Raw genomic sequence first — 16,332 nt, forward strand, 5'->3', positions numbered from 1 at the left:
AAAATTGGAGAACGTGCTCCCTCAGAGAAGGCTTGTTTGCTTCCGCCTGGAGCTCAGTGGCACTTCCAACTTGGATGAACTGCAATTTTTGGCTAATTGTTTTTTTTCAGGCTGCACAGTATAAATTCAGATTTCAACCTGAAGGGAGCCTCCTCCCCTCCCACCAGCTAGCACCACACACACATTTCCCTGCCATTTGTTTTCAGGGCATTTGTTCCCAGGGAAGAGCCCTTCGCTGTTCTGTCTATGTGTGTGTGGATCCTGCAGCAGACCTTCTACCCCAAGCGCGCCTTCTACTGGGGTTCATATACGTAAAGCACCTAAAGCACAGCCCAGCAGGCAGATGGCGCAGGCCCTTCTAAGTGCTAGCCATTGTTAGGGTGGTTGTAGTTCCCCTCTCTCCTCTGTGGAGCAGTTAAAACCAATACCTTTGGTTGCTGGGATCAGCAGATGCCAAAAGGCCACTTCAGCTTCAGTTTTAACTTGTCCCTCTGAATTTTGCTTCCCTTTTAATTTTTGGCCTCTGTTGGGTTTCCTTAATTTTTTACCAGCTCAAATAGGCATCTAAAAGGTTTTAAATATTTAATTCAATGTTATTAAGTGTTTTATAGCAAGCAATTTGTCAGGATGGCCAATGAATTAAGAATGAGTTTAGAATATATGTCATTGAGCTGGGCATGGTAGCTCACACCTGTAGTCCCAGCACTTTGGGAGGGTGAAGCAGGAGGATTGTTTGAACCAAGGAGCTCGAGACCAGCCCAGGCAACATAGTGAGACCTCGTCTCCTAAAAAACTAGAGTATATGAATAGGAATATATGAATAAATTTGAAAGTTTTGAGATTTAATACTTTTTAAGAAAAATAAAATATCAAAATTGACTCAAGAAGAAACATAAAAAAGAAGACATTAACTACAAAGGAAAGTGAATGAATATCACCTTTGCCACCTCAACCCTGATAGACACCAGACCAAGACAGTTTTTCAGACAAGTTTTATCAAATGTTCAATGAACAAATAAATCCTACCTTACTCAAACTTTTCTAGAGGCTAGAGAAAAAGAAGGATGCCAGTGGAGTGGGGATGGGGAAGCCTAACTAACGCATTTTATTAGGCAATACAATACTGATACCAAAGTGAAAGAATATATGAGAAAGAAAAATTACAGCTCTATCTCACTCGTGAACAAAGATGCAGAAATCCTAATGAGCTAAATCTTGCAGTGCATGCAAAAGATAATATTAGTACATTACAATCAAATCGAGTCTAATCCCTGGAATGCAAAGGCGGATTCACATTGGAAAGTTTGTTGTGTATATAGCTCATTCATTTGAATGACCTATATACATCTAGAATTTTGAAAATATTCTATATTAATTTGAAGAACATGTATATTCTCTATTTGTTGGGGGCAGTTATATATCCATTCATTGGCTTATTTTCTTGTTTAAATCTGCTAATCGCTTATTCAATTTTGTGTGATTTTTATATTTTTGATATAAATGTGTTGAGATCCCTCACTTAAGATTGTGAATTTGTCTCTTTTTTCCTTATAATTTTATTTTAGTTTATATATTTCAAATCTATAGTATGAAGGTCATATGAATTCATGATTGTTACATATTTTTGGTTAATTATTCCATTAATTGTTAATGATTATACCTTTGTATCTTGATGCATTTTGCCTTAAATTCTTTTTTTTGTCTGACAGTAATGCTGCTGCACCATGTTTTCTCTGACTAGCACAGTACTAGCAAATTATGCTTTATACCATTCCTTTATTTCTGCACTTGCTATGTGGCAGTTTTGTTTTAGGTGTGTCTTCTGTAAGCTAAATATAACTGAATTTTTCAAAAAGCAAATCTATTAATCTATGTTCCGTAGCATTCTTTAATCCATTTTGCATTCTTTGTCTGATTATTGACACATAGGGACTTACTTGTACCACCTTATTTTTTTTTTAAGTTTTCAATTTTATTTAAGTTTTGTTTTCCCATTCAGATGGCAGCCTTCCTTTTTCTGCTCTGTGCCTTGTCTTTTACAATTGTGCCAAAATACGCATAACATAAAATTTACTGTTTTAAACCTTTTAAAGTGTACAATTCAGTGGCATGAAGTACATTCACGGTGTTGTGCAACCACCATCACTATCTTTTTCCAGAACTTTTTCATCATCCCAAACAGAAATTCTGTACCCATTAAACTCTCCATCACCCTCTGTCCCCAATCTCTGGTAACCCCTATTTTACTTTCTTTCTTTTGACTATTCTAAGTCCTTCACATAAATGGACTCATACAATATTTGTCCCTTTGTGTCCGGCTTAGTTCACTTAGCTTACTGTTTCTAAAGTGCCGCTCGTGTATGTAGCATGTGTCAGAATGTCCTGTCTTCTTACAACTGCATAATATTCCAATGTACAGATGGACCGTGTTTTGTTTACCCTAATGCTGCAGTGGACATTGATGTAGCAAGTATCTGGTTGAGTCCCTGCTTTCACTTCTTTTGTGTACATACCCAGAAGCAGAATTGCTGGATCATACAGTTACTTTCTGAGGAACCGCCATATCTTTCCATAGTGGTAGTACCATTTTACTCTCCCACCGGGAATGTACAATACCACCTTCTTTTGTGTTTTTTGATTACTGCTTTTTCTCTGATTCTTTTTGCCTGATTTATGGTTTTGGAAAATTAATGCTAATGGCAAAGTGGAGGAAGTTGAAAGAGAGGCTAATTAGGAGGCCATTGTAGGAGGCAGGGTGATAACAATGAAGGATAAAACACAGATTCCAGAGACATTTCCAACATATGCATTGTATCATTTTTCACTCATTTATTCATTCATTCCATAAATATTTTCAAATGCCCATGATCTCAGGAGCAGGGAAGACAGCAGTGAGCAAGAGAGTTATGGTCCCTGCCCTCCCAGCACTCGGGGTCTAAAGTGATTATTCTTGTAAGAATTATCACATAATAAAGGTCAGAGTGGAACCATAGAAAATGTGGCACAGGAGGCAGTAATGGGCTGAGCAGATGGGACATGTTGAGCAAGCATGGCAGTCAGGGAAGGCTCCCCTTCATAACATAATTGATAAGTAATAAAGCATTCATAACATACTGATGAGTAATAAAAGCAAAATGTTATCTTTATTACTTATGTTGATAAGTAATAAAAGCACACTGAAACAGTCTGTAGAGTATGATCTTATTTTTGTTTACATATAATCTGTAACCAAACAACATATACTTATTTCAGTATGTCTAGTTTTGCAGAAAAATCTGAAATATATTCACCAAATGATCATCACTAGGAAATGAGATTCATACTGGATGTAATTTGTTTTTTGTTTTTTTTTTTGCAGTTGTCATTTTTAAAAAATTTTTTTTTTAAATTTATTTTATTGCATTTTAGGTTTTGGGGTACATGTGAAGAACATGCAAGATTGTTGCATAGGTACACATGTGGCAGTGTGATTTGCTGCCTTCCTCCCCATCACCTACATCTGGCTTACTTCTTTGTATTTTTAAAAATTCTACAATAAGTATTATTTACATTTATGAAAAATAAAATTAATAAAAGACATTTCTGAGCCAGAATCAGTAAATTTTGCAACCCTTGGATGTGGGGAAAGAGAGCAAGGTAATTGTCAGGACTGACACAGGGGCTGTGTTCCTGGGCAGATAGCGACACCATGGATGGAGAGTAGGCATAGGAGGAGAGAGTAGCTGGAGCAGCGTGAGGGGTCAGATGAAGACCGTGGGTGGAGGGGTGGACATGCTGAACTGAAGATACAGATTTCTGTTCAGAAGCTGGGATATGGTTCTGGAACACAGTAGGGTCCAAAGCACTGAAGAACAGTGAAGAGAGCCCTGGGCTTTCCAATAAGGTACTGGTTGATTGCCTTTGAGAGTTTGTGGGCAGGAGGAGGAAATCCAAATGCAGTAGGTTAAAGAATGAATGGGAGCTAAGGAATGATAGCACATGTGGACAGTCCACCCTTTCATGATGTTTGGGAAAGAAGAAAATAAGGATTTTAGGGTCTGGAGTGTGGGAGAGAGAGTGAGTGTGGTGAAAAAAGATTTTAAAATCTTCAAAAGATTAAAAGGGCAAGAGTTAATAAAATGACTCAACAAAGACTGAACAGTGAAAAAAAGAAACGTGCCTAGCCTGGACTTTGGTGAGTTAACACACATTTACTGGGTATAAAATTCTAGGTTGTCAGTTTTTTCTGCCAATGCTTTGAAGATAGTCTGCTGTTTTCCATTATTTCTAACAAGAAGTCAACTGTGAGTCTAGGTAATGTATCTTTCTTCTCTGGTGCATTTGAGATTTTCTTTTGGTCTTTGGTTTTTCTTTGTGTTTGTCTTTCTTAGAGTTCATTATGTTTCTTAAATCTGAGCATCCCCAGCTTTCATCAGTTCTGGAAAACTCATGGATATCCTTGCTCCAAAGATGCCTCTCCCCCATTTTCTCTCCTCTCTCCTTCCGTAATGCTCACCAGACAGACATGTTAGTATGAAAATAATACTTATTAAAAGAATTGTTTGAGAATTCTGTCCCAGAGAGGTTTCTGCAGACATCTGGTCCACCGCACGGCCCTCACCATATTCCTGCAGCACCATGGGAAGTTTCCCTCAGCAGCGCTTTGGGACTGGGAGGCAGAGCACCACAATTCCCACTCCACAGCTTGCGAAGCTGACTGGTGCATGGGGAGAAGGCAGCAGAGCCGATGTGGAAAACAAGTTGGAAGTTCTTTTCAAGGAACCATGCTCACAGAAGCGAGCAACAGGGGTTTTCTCTGGTCTCAGGTGGAAGCCATGGAGTGGCTGACAAGCTCCTCACAGGCTCTCTGGGCATGGGTCATAGGCGGCACAGGAGGATCCCTGCCTTGATGCTACATTCTCACATGAGTTAAGGAAGCATTGTCCCTGCCCATCCTGGGAAGGGTAAAGGGCAGGTCTGTAAACACCTCTGCCTTACAGTGCAGGTGACTTTCAAGAGTGTGGGGAAGAGGACTGGCTGCCAGCACCAGTGGCTCTCCCAGGGCACCCTCAGAGCCAGTCCGCAGCACTGCCATCCACCTGTGTGGCTCAGTAGTCACAGGACACTCTGAGGGCTTCTCTAGACTCAGGATTCCTGAGCAACCCTCACCTTACAACCAAGAGGTGTGACGGCAGCTGCCTCATCCATTCACTTCCTCTGCCTTTCACTTCCCCTCACAGAATGAAAGTGAGATACGGCCTAGGCCAGGTTCCACCTCTGGGTCTCATTCGTTTTCACTCAAAGTCAAAGTCTGGGGAAGAAGTGAACACACCTTCGGTCATGTTGGATGGATTGGAGCAGTTGATGGGAAGACACTTCTTCATTACTCGATGTTTCTGCCCACCAAACTTACTGTGCTCCTAGGAAAATGGCAGAGGGCAATTAGGGGCCAGGGAGGACTGACTGATGGCAATGGGTTTGCAGGAAATTGTTTTGCTTTGCAAAATCCTTTTTGATGAAACAAATGGTTTTAACTAGTTTTATTCTCTTCTGTGTTAGTCACTGGGGAGCATCATCCTAGCTGATCTAGTTCTTGTAGAAAAAGGACTCTGAGTCATCTAGAAGTCCTGTGTTCTAGCGTCTAGCGTTCTAGTGTCTAGTGTTCTAGTGTCTAGTGTTCTCGTATCTAGTGTTCTCGTGTCTAGTGTTCTCGTGTCTAGTGTTCCCGTGTCTAGTGTTCTCGTGTCTAGTGTTCTAGTGTCGAGTGTTCCCGTGTCTAGTGTTCTCGTGTCTAGCGTTCCAGTGTCTAGTGTTCCCGTGTCTAGCGTTCTCGTGTCTAGCGTTCCAGTGTCTAGTGTTCCCGTGTCTAGCGTTCTCGTGTCTAGCGTTCTCGTGTCTAGTGTTCTAGTGTCTAGTGTTCTAGTGTCTAGTGTTCTCGTGTCTAGTGTTCTCGTGTCTAGTGTTCTCGTGTCTAGCGTTCCCGTGTCTAGCGTTCTCGTGTCTAGCGTTCTAGTGTCTAGTGTTCCCGTGTCTAGTGTTCTCGTATCTAGTGTTCTCTTATCTAGTGTTCTCGTGTCTAGTGTTCTCGTGTCTAGTGTTCCCGTGTCTAGTGTTCTCGTGTCTAGTGTTCTAGTGTCTAGTGTTCCCGTGTCTAGTGTTCTCGTGTCTAGTGTTCTAGTGTTTAGTGTTCTAGTGTTCAGCGTTCTGACTGCAGCACATTACTGCTCCTTTCTTACACGTGTGTGCTCTTTTCACTACTGACTGTGCCGTCTGTGCCTGCCACTCACTCTGTCCTTTCCTTCACAGGTACTGTGACTGCTTCACCAGTGGGGACTTTGGCAACAACTGCAATTGTAATAACTGTTGCAACAACTTGCATCATGAAATTGAACGGTTTAAAGCCATTAAGGTAATAGATGTCAATTAAATGAGTGCATTTTAAAAACATTTCAAATTATTTGAGATGTTCATAAAATGATCTCCAGAGATTCCTCATTGGAAAAACCCCACAGTTTTGAAGAATATACATTGAATACGACTTGATTCCTGCCAGTGGGGGTATTGAACCAAGACAAGGGGCTGTTATAAAAGCGGTAGGCAGAGAAAGGCCTTTTTCTCTTTATTATGTGGGAAGGCTTCAGAGGTGCAGCAGCCTAGGAAGGTTCTGATTCAAGGACATGTGAACATCTGCTTTGTCTTGGAGTTTAGCCATTTGGGATCATCTTATATAGGAGATAAGCGTGAGCTGGAGCCGTGCAGTCTGCAAAGGTGTAGACAGTCCGCTGCATGAGAAGGCTGGGTGAAAGTGCTCAGGCAGCCTACGTTTTTAATTATAAAATTTAACAACTTAAATGTGACCTCTTGGCTTCTAGAAGAAGAGAAGAAGAATCTAGGTTTTCCCAGAGACTCAAAAGGTGACTTTGATGGCCCCGATGGCCACTCTGCCGAAGGCTAAACACAGGAGCTTGCAGCTTTGATCCCTTTCTGTGGGCACAAAAGATAATCAGGGAGAAGGGAGGGACAGTTAGGCTCAGGGCTGTCAACCTGTTCCAGGGAGACACTTCCCGTGCCCACTCATTCATGAAGGGAAGTCGAGAGCCATCGACCGTAGACCCGAGACTGTCCTGTGCAAATAGAACACAATTATAAGGGCACGGCTGCTCTCTGCATTGTTTTCTGAAATAATTTCATTCCCCTCTTGAATTATGGATAAGTGACTTGAAATATCTTACCAATTTTGATATAGCCACATCCATAGGACAGAAGAATATTGTCATGGATATAAACTTTAGTCACATTTTATTTAGGGATAAAGAGTACTATCTACAATTAAAACTGTAAAAACAAAAAGTGTTGGATTCTTATACATTGCTGATAGAAATATAAATTGGCACAACCACTTTGGGAAACTGTTTGACCACAGCTACTAAACCTAAACTTTTGTGTATGCCATGGCCCAGCCATTTCATTCCTAAAAGTACAGCCACTAGAAATGAGTGCAGATGTCCACCAGAAGACTTGCACAGGAATGTCATAGCAGCTCCATTCAGGGTAGCTAGGCACTGGAAACAGCCCAAATGTCCATCCGTGGTAGAATGGATACGTCCGCACGTCGATGAAAAGCAGGAGCTGCAGCTAAGTGCAGCAGTGCGGATGGATCTCCCAGACGCTACCTGAGGGAAGCAGTAGACGCAGGAGTGCACGCTGTGGGATTGCACTTACCTGAAGCACCAGCATAGGCGAACCTAAAGCCCTCTAAGTCAGAATAGCGGTTCCCCGTGGGGGTGCACTGCTGGGGAGGAGTCTCAAGGCAGCCGTGGGGCTGCCTGTCCTCTAACTTGACCTTAGTAGCAGGTACACAGGTGTGCACAGGTACACAGGTGTGCACATGTGCACAAGATCATCATGCCACAGCTGCAGATGTGTGTATCCACTGCCTGTCACACTTCAATGATCTGTGAAAACTCCTAAAGCCACACACTGCAGGCTGGGGCTGTCCCGCAGCACGTTCTCACTGATGGCCTTATGCTCGGGGCTGTGCTGCTGGACAGCACGGATTCCAATGTCAACCCCAGGAAGCGGAAGGGAGGCCGCAGACTTCCACTGTGGTTGCTGTATTATTTGAATCTTTACGAAGAGCATTGAATCATTTTGTATGTAAAGCTATGTATGTATGTGTGTATATAGAGAGATTAAAAAGTGACAACACACAGACCCTCATAACAAGTCATACATATTGTCTGAGAAAGGCATGGCCCAGAGGCTGAGGCCCGCTCTGAAGTCGGCATGGGGACCTTGAATCAGGATCCTGCCACTCGCCAGCTGTTATTTAACCTCTCGGTGCCTCAGTTTCTCCACATATGAAACAATCATACAGTAGTAGATTTTACTTCCCAAGGTTGCTGAGGATTAAATGAGAGGGCGTGTATATGAATGCCATGGAAAGATGCCTGGCACGTGGTCTGTTGAGTCGTGTTCAGGCAGTGTGAGCGGTTAGGATGGTCCACAGCCTCAACCGTCTTAGGAAAGAGGGCCCCAGAAATGCCGGATGGAAATGTGTCCACACGGAAACAATGATTTTCTTTGCGTCTTTACCATCCATTATTTTTTGCAGTAAATATGTATGGCTTGGAAACTCAGAAAATAAAACGTGAAGAAACCATAGCTACGATATCGCCTTTTTTGTGTGGAAACTAATTGAAATGAAACAAGAAGGGGCTGCACGTTCTGAACTGTGTAAAGAGACTCACTGCTTCCTGTGGCACCTTTCACAACAACCAAACAAGATGCCCTTCACTGACCCTGAGTTTTGAATGATAAAATCCATCCTGATGGAGCTTCCCATTCCACCCTAGGCATGTCTTGGTAGAAATCCAGAAGCTTTCCAGCCCAAAATTGGGAAGGGCCAACTGGGTGACGTCAAGCCCCGGCACAGCAAAGGGTGCAGCTGCAGGAGGTCGGGCTGCCTGAAGAACTACTGCGAGTGCTGTGAGGTGGGTGCCGTCTCCCGAGCTGAGCCACTCACAAAACACACAGCTACATATTTTGAGTAACTCTTGTGGTTAAAAAACTTCACGGTAATTTAAAAAGATAACTATCATTATTTTTTTCTTCCAGAGTTTCTAGAAGGGCACTCACACTAATCTGAATTAATTTCCCAAATATCAGCTGAGCTTAGGCCCTATCGGGAGCAGCCGAGACACCCTCCTTGCAAACCTCTGTTTTGGCTTACCTGAGGTCTTTTGGGGGTCCTGTGAATTACACTTTTAAAAAGCTGTCTGTCATAGAGGGTCAGGCTTGAGAACAGTCCTCCTGATTCTGGTGACATGCATGGAAAGGCCTGAGAAGGCGGGCCCCACAATCCCAGCTAGGATTTGGAAAACGCAGTCAAAACATGGCATAGACAGAGATGCGCAATTCAAACGTGAGTGACACCACCCCCGTGGAACAACTTCCAACCGTACTCACAGCATCTCCTCTCTGTCCTGCAAAGTGCCCTCACCGGCTGCCACAAAACGGTGGCTCAGCCTACTTTCCCAAGGCCAAGACTATGCCAGGCACAGCCCACAGAATGTGCAGGTTCAGAAGAAAGGGACAGCACTGTTGCTTAGTCTCTGGCGTTACTGTAGACTAGAAACTCTGGAAAGCCTTCTGCTTCAAAACACCCAGAGATGCAGATGAATCAGAATGCAAACCACTGAAGATGCATCTCCTAGCTGGAAAGAACCCAGGGAAATCCCTGGGGGGCTGAAGGAAAGAGAAATTCAAAAACCATAGTGATTGGCATTGCCAGTTCTCGGTCAGCCCCTGGGGCCCACACGAACAAGGATTTGGCATGAGGGGAAAAGGCAGGGGGGCTTGCTGGGTACAGCTGGAACACGCCAGCCCCCTGAGCACCATATTGCCAGGAAAGACTTGAAACAGAATCCACCTCCAAGGCAGCAGGAGAGGCTCCCCTGAGAGCTGTCAGCCACAGGCCTGCTCTTGGACAGTTTCAAATTCTACTCACTGTGCATTCTCTGCACCCATAGAACCAGCTTAATAGCCTCACATGCTGAAAGAGAACCATAGCTAGAGTTTTATAATGAGCTAAAGCAGGCTCTCTTCTAAACAGGAGTCACACGAAGCAGTCTGCTGGCTCCCTGGTGAAGGGAGAGCAACACCCTCTCTCTGCTTGGGACTCACACCCACACGCCCGGCCTCTGCTCCATCAGCAGCAGGACCTCTGCGCCTTTACAACAGCAGTGTGCGATGAAAACTGCAGCTCACACACACAGTCACACACATTCACACACACATATGCATATTCACACACCCCATATACACACACACTCACCCCACACACATACAATCATACACAGTCACACACATTCACACTCACACACCCCATATACACACATATTCACACACACATGCACACTCACACACCCCATATACACACACACCCCACACACATACAATCACACAGTCACACACATTCACACATTCACACTCACACATGCACACACCCCCGTATACTCACACCCGCCACACAATTATACACACATTCACACACACATATGCACACTCACACACCCCATATACACACACACCCCACACACATACAATCATACACAGTCACACACATTGACACATTCACACTCACACATGCACACTCACACACCCCATATACTCACACCCCCCACACAATTATACACACATTCACCCCCACACACAATCACACAGTCACACACATTGACACTCACATGTATGCACACTCACACACCCCATATACACACACCCACATACATACAATCAAACACAGTCACACACATTCACACTCACATATACACACCCCATATACACACACCCCACACACAATCATATACACACATTCACAAACGCATGCACACACACACCCCACACACATACAATCATACAGTCACACACATTCACACTCATACATATGCACACTCACATACCCCATATACATACACACAGTCATACACACAGTCACTCACATTCACACTCACACATGCACACACACCCCATATACTCACCCCACACACAATTATACACACATTCACACTCATACATATGCACACTCACACACCCCATACACACACACCCCATATACACACACACCCCACACACATACAATCATACACACAGTCACACACATTGACACACATTCACACTCACACATGCACACTCACACACCCCATACACTCACACCCCCACACAATTATACACACATTCACACTCACACATATGCACACTCACCCCATATGCACACACTTACCCCCCACACAATCATATACACACACTCAAATACACTCACTCACAGTCCCACATTCACACTCACACATATGCACACTTATACATACAGCCTACATACACTCATACACACATTCACACATACTCAACACACACACCCCCACACACACTCATACACTCAATGCTCAACACACACACTCTCACCTACACATTCACACTCAACACACACACATCCTCTCTGTCACTCATATAGGCAAATATATGCAAATAATTATTTAAGGTCCATATAAAATGTGTCCGTTTTTGATGACTTGTGGGACAACCTAATTTTATTGAAGCATTTTATATTACCAGGCCAAGATGATGTGTTCTTCTGTTTGTAAATGCATTGGTTGCAAAAATTATGAAGAAAGCCCAGAACGAAAGATGCTAATAAGCACGCCAAACTACATGCAGACTGGAGGTTTGGAGGGCAGCCATCATTTGTCACCAACTAAATTTCCAGGACTTCCAAAATTCAGTAAAGATAGGTCGGTACTTTTAATTAACCCCCACTAATAGAGGGAACAGAGGTTAATTTGAGAGGAGAATAAAGGACAATTTGTACACTGGAAAAAATGCGTGAGCCTGCAGGGGCCGGCGCGTGGAGGGAGGCGGCGCAGAGGGAAGCGTTCCCCGCTCCATGGGTAATCCTGGGTGGTGGCCGTGTTTCCTTAGAGGCCCTGCTACCGAAACCTCTTTTGTCCCCTTTTCATCCTCACTGAGTTACTCTCATTTTGTACCAGACAAAAGGGCTCCACTGCCAGCATCACCAGCAGGGCCAGCAGAGTTCTGATGCTGCCTTTGCGTTAACAGAGCCACGCTGACCCCGGGCAGCAAGACAGTGCGCACCTCCCTGTCCTTTATCTCGGGAAATGGCAGCAAAGAGCTGTGCTGGGTCCACATTGTTCTCCTTCCTAAGTGATTGTGGATCCGGCCTCATTGGATAATTTTGCATTTATCAGTTTTGAAGCCACATTGTAATCCTAGTAGGTCTCAAAGCTTGAGTCATAATTTTACTATCTATTAGATTCCATTCATTCATTTCAAAAAACTTCTTTGAGTTCAAAGTCATGGTCATATCAAGATAGAGTACCATATGTCATTAATTAGTAGTATTTTTGCGAAGCCAAACTTGTGCTTATTTGGTTAGAGAGAAATCAGAAATACCCATGACTGTGACCTACAGAGGTCTTTTTCTTTTGAGACCAGGGTTTTCATTCAGTCGCCCAGGCTGGAATGTAATGGTGTGATCACAGCTCATGCAGCCTCAACCTCCCCAGGTTCAGGTGATCCTCCCACCTCAGCCTCTCGAGTAGCTGGGACTATAGGCACGTGCGGCTGATTTTTCTACTTTTTGTAGAGATGGGGTCTCACCATGTTGGTCTTGAACTCCTGAACTGTGATCCACCCACCTCTGCCTCCCAAAGTGCTGAGATTACAGGCATGAGCCAGCACACCCAGCTGACGCACAGAGGTCTTTATCAGTAAAAATTTACCAAAACCTGGCCTCATTGGCTGAAGTGATGTGTGAAAATGTCATGGCCTGCAGCAGGATGTGTATTCCCTGGAGTCCGGCAGGGCCTGTACCCTGGAGCCTGGCCTTACAGTGTTACGGCCCTTCTTTTCCCAAGGGCAGCCCTGTCTTTTCCTCTTTAACCAAAGTCATCGTGTACTGTCTTCATAGAGAGACTTTAGCCCAACATTTTTCTCTATTTTTATAACCCAACACTTTTTCATCGTTTATAAAGGTTTCCTGAAATTGCTTCAGCTTAGCACTACTTGGGCCACTATCTAGCTAAGCCACAGTTGCTCCCTGAGCTCAGTGGGGAGAATGGCTGGTCCTATGTGATATGGTACAACTTGCCTCTCAGAACCTCTTTCACAGCTCCAGAGGACACTGAGGGGGAAGGCCATCCTGACTGTGCTACCTGAAGGCTTGACAGGCAAGTCCTCAGAACGCTCGGCCTTCTCTAGCTGCACATGGCCCTGTGGGGAGGAGAGGAGACACCCAGCGTGGCACAGGACTCGGAGCAAAGCTGCTCAGCTTGTCCCCCATGCCCTGCCTCAGCTAAGAGTCCTGCTTCTGCAATTCCCTGCCTGGCCCACGGGCTTGACCCTGCAGCCCAGGGTCCTCTGGGTTTGTCAGTGGATCCAATTTTGAGGAAATTTTGAACCTGCCATGAGATGGATGTCAACACCCCGCAGATTTACTTGTCTTCTGTGTTATTCTTCTAAAAGCAGTTAGTCCTTTCTTTCTTTCTTCTTTTATTTTCTTTTCTTTCTGAGACAGGGTCTCGATTTGTTGCCCAGGCTGGTCTTAAACTCCCAGCTTTAGACCGTCCTCCTGCCTTGGCCTCCCAAGTTGCTGGGATTACAGGCTACTGGGCATGGCCTAGTAGTTTCCAGTCTGAGGAAGACAACGTTAGATTTTAGTGGATGGTGTTCTTTAAAACAGCAGGGACAAGCAGTGTTCTCTTGAATGTGAATGGTACTGTAGGTGGAAACAGTGGCAGCTAAGTGGACTTTACCTGCTGTTTCTGACAGGCGGCCTCCCTCGTGCATCTCCTGGGAGGTGGTGGAGGCCACGTGCGCCTGCCTGCTGGCTCAGGGCGAAGAGGCTGAGAAAGAGCACTGCTCCGAGTGCCTGGCACAGCAGATGATCCTGGAGGAATTTGGAAGGTGCTTATCCCAGATTCTCCACATTGAGTTTAAATCCAAGGGGTTGAAAATGGAGTAGAGTAACGTGTGAATGCATGTTGATTCTTAGTCTAGAAATCGCTAGTTTAGAAAGGTTGTTTACTCTGCAGCAACAAGCAGGCCCCCCGCATCCCTGGGCCCGGAGCTCACTCTGAGCTCTCTGAACATGTGGCAACCCACGCCCCCTTTTCTGAGCAGGTGCGTGGCCTGAGCACTGTCTCTCTAGCCCAGAGGGAGCGCTTGAGTTCCCCGAGTCCTGGGAGAGTGTCTGCAGGGCAGGGGAGGGCGGAGCCGGCCCTGGGGAAAGCTCACTGCTGTGGACTCATCCTCTCTGAGAATGTTCCTCTGGAGGCTGCTCTGCATAAAAACGCTAATGGTATCTTGTTTGCTCTTCAAATTATTTAGAAATAAATTCTCCAGATGGGCTGTTATGCTACCACTTAAAATCTCTAAAGAACTACTCAATACCGAAAGATTGTCTGTAGTGTAGACATTCCCCCAGAGGCACACAAACTGTCAGTCTTTTCCACCGCCCCGGGAGATGCAGGCCATGGGGCCACACAGGCCTGGCTTGCGTCAGCATGTCTTGGTTTAAGGGACTTAAAATTATCGAGTTTCTTCTGTGTTTCTACTTGAATTGTGGTAAAGCTCTATTATCCAATTAACTTCTCCATAATTATTGTTGTAATATTATTGTTTGTAAAATATGGTTCACAAAACTAGCTTGCAGAAACCAGCAGGTAAAATGAATTAGTAAGTTGATGCTTTTGGTTCTGTTATAAAGCAAAGTTGAATAAAAAGTTTCAGTGTCTTCAATTGTTGTCATTAACTTAGTAACTGAAACTGCGTTCATCTGCTGAGTACCCACCCTGAAATATATTGCGGGAATGTACTTTCATGTCTCTGCTTCGTGAATAGTGCTGGTTATTCAGAGGGTGTTTAGGAACCTCAAGGACAAGTGCAGCCGAGGCGGAGTGTGGCTGCTGGGCCCAGGAACCGGGCAGTCGGTGAGCAAGCATCCAGGGAGGAAGCAGGCTTTTCTGGAGCTGTGTCTGGAACAGTCTAGTTGCAAACTCAGCCACAGGCAGCCACGGAGGATAAAAGGAAGAACTAATTCTTCCCTTTGCAGTTCCCTTTGGCCCCTTGGGATCCAGAGTCTGTAGCAGAAAGCCAGAGGTAAAGATACGCAGTGTGAGGCGGGGAGCCCTCAGCTGGCGGCACGCCCCACTTGCCATGTGTGCTTTTGGTCCTGTCAGCATCGGGTGAGCAGGGAGGCACACTGCTGCAGGAGCCACCTGGCCCCTGTCACCCATGGGGGCTGGAAGGTGACCTGGAAATGGGGGCTTTGGAAGCTGCCTCCTGGGGGGCTGCCTCCCTCCTGCTATCCCCTTCAGCAGCACTGCCAGCAGCAAGATCTGCTGGCCACGTGGCTAATTTTCAGGTTTCTGGTAGCTACGTGTAAAAACATGAAAATGAACACGTAAAATTAGTTTTGGTAACCTTTTATTTATCCCACCATATCCAAAATGCTATCATTTCAATGTGTAATCAAAATGAAAACGATTGAGAGATTTCACATTCCTCTGTGTGTACCCAGTGTTTGAGATGCAGGGTGTCTTTACTCACAGCGGGTCTCAGCTGGCCCCAGCCACACCTTAAGGGTGGGGCGCCTCAGCACAGCCCTAGGACACCGAGTGGAGGGGGGAAGAGGGAACAGGGGCCTGCAGCATTCTTCTGAGGCAAGGGCTGCCTAGGGAGGTCCTGAACCAGGCTGGCCCACCCGGGAGCCCAGAGGAAGTGTGAGCAGGGCACTCCGGGGGGAGGCTGGGAACACAGGCCCCCCCCACACCGCATAAGAGACCACCCTGAATCCCGGGCTCCTATGAAGAAGGGGTCTGCGCCAGCGGAGGATGCACTGACGGTGGCCAGGTGTACTGAGCTAACTAATGCCTGTAGGTGAAGGAAGTGCCACCGCCGCCAGTCAGGCGTGAGCCCTGCAGGGTCTCCCAGCAGCAGAGAGAAGCTGGCTAAGTCAGTGCCACTTGCAGAGGAGCCCACCTGAGAAGTGAAAGCCCAGGTACAGGCGTGGCTAAAGCCACTGTGCTGACCAGAGGTGGCATGGAGGGTGACGGAGAAGACAGAGTCGCATCTCTTCTGTGTCCCGCGGAGAGCCAGTGCTATTTTAAAACGGTACACAAATTAACATGTCAGGTTCTCATCTGAGAGTGTAGCTGTGCGAATGTAACCACAGCTTTCCACTCTGTACCTATTAAATAACTCGGGCCACCTTGGTGACGAAGGTTAGGTTTTGGTTTTCTGTTTTGTTTATCCGGAAAACAAAACAAAACAAAAAAACAA

The 16,332-nt window shown here is 45.3% G+C and overlaps 1 protein-coding gene across 1 annotated transcript in view; it reads left to right on the forward strand.

The window, feature by feature from the left end:
* The window catches only part of TESMIN (testis expressed metallothionein like protein), a 40,767-nt gene extending 25,977 nt beyond the window's left edge, over positions 1-14,790 (forward strand). The window contains exons 6-9 of the mRNA XM_017536917.2: positions 6,286-6,388; positions 8,835-8,972; positions 11,590-11,765; positions 13,822-14,790. Coding sequence (XP_017392406.1) covers positions 6,286-6,388; positions 8,835-8,972; positions 11,590-11,765; positions 13,822-14,014 — 610 coding nt within the window. The 3' untranslated portion in view covers positions 14,015-14,790. The remainder of the gene's footprint in view (positions 1-6,285; positions 6,389-8,834; positions 8,973-11,589; positions 11,766-13,821) is intronic.
* The last annotated feature ends 1,542 nt before the right edge of the window (positions 14,791-16,332 follow it).

The sequence above is a fragment of the Cebus imitator genome, unplaced genomic scaffold (genome assembly GCF_001604975.1).
Source record: "Cebus imitator isolate Cc_AM_T3 unplaced genomic scaffold, Cebus_imitator-1.0 Scaffold102, whole genome shotgun sequence".
NCBI lineage: Eukaryota > Metazoa > Chordata > Mammalia > Primates > Cebidae > Cebus > Cebus imitator.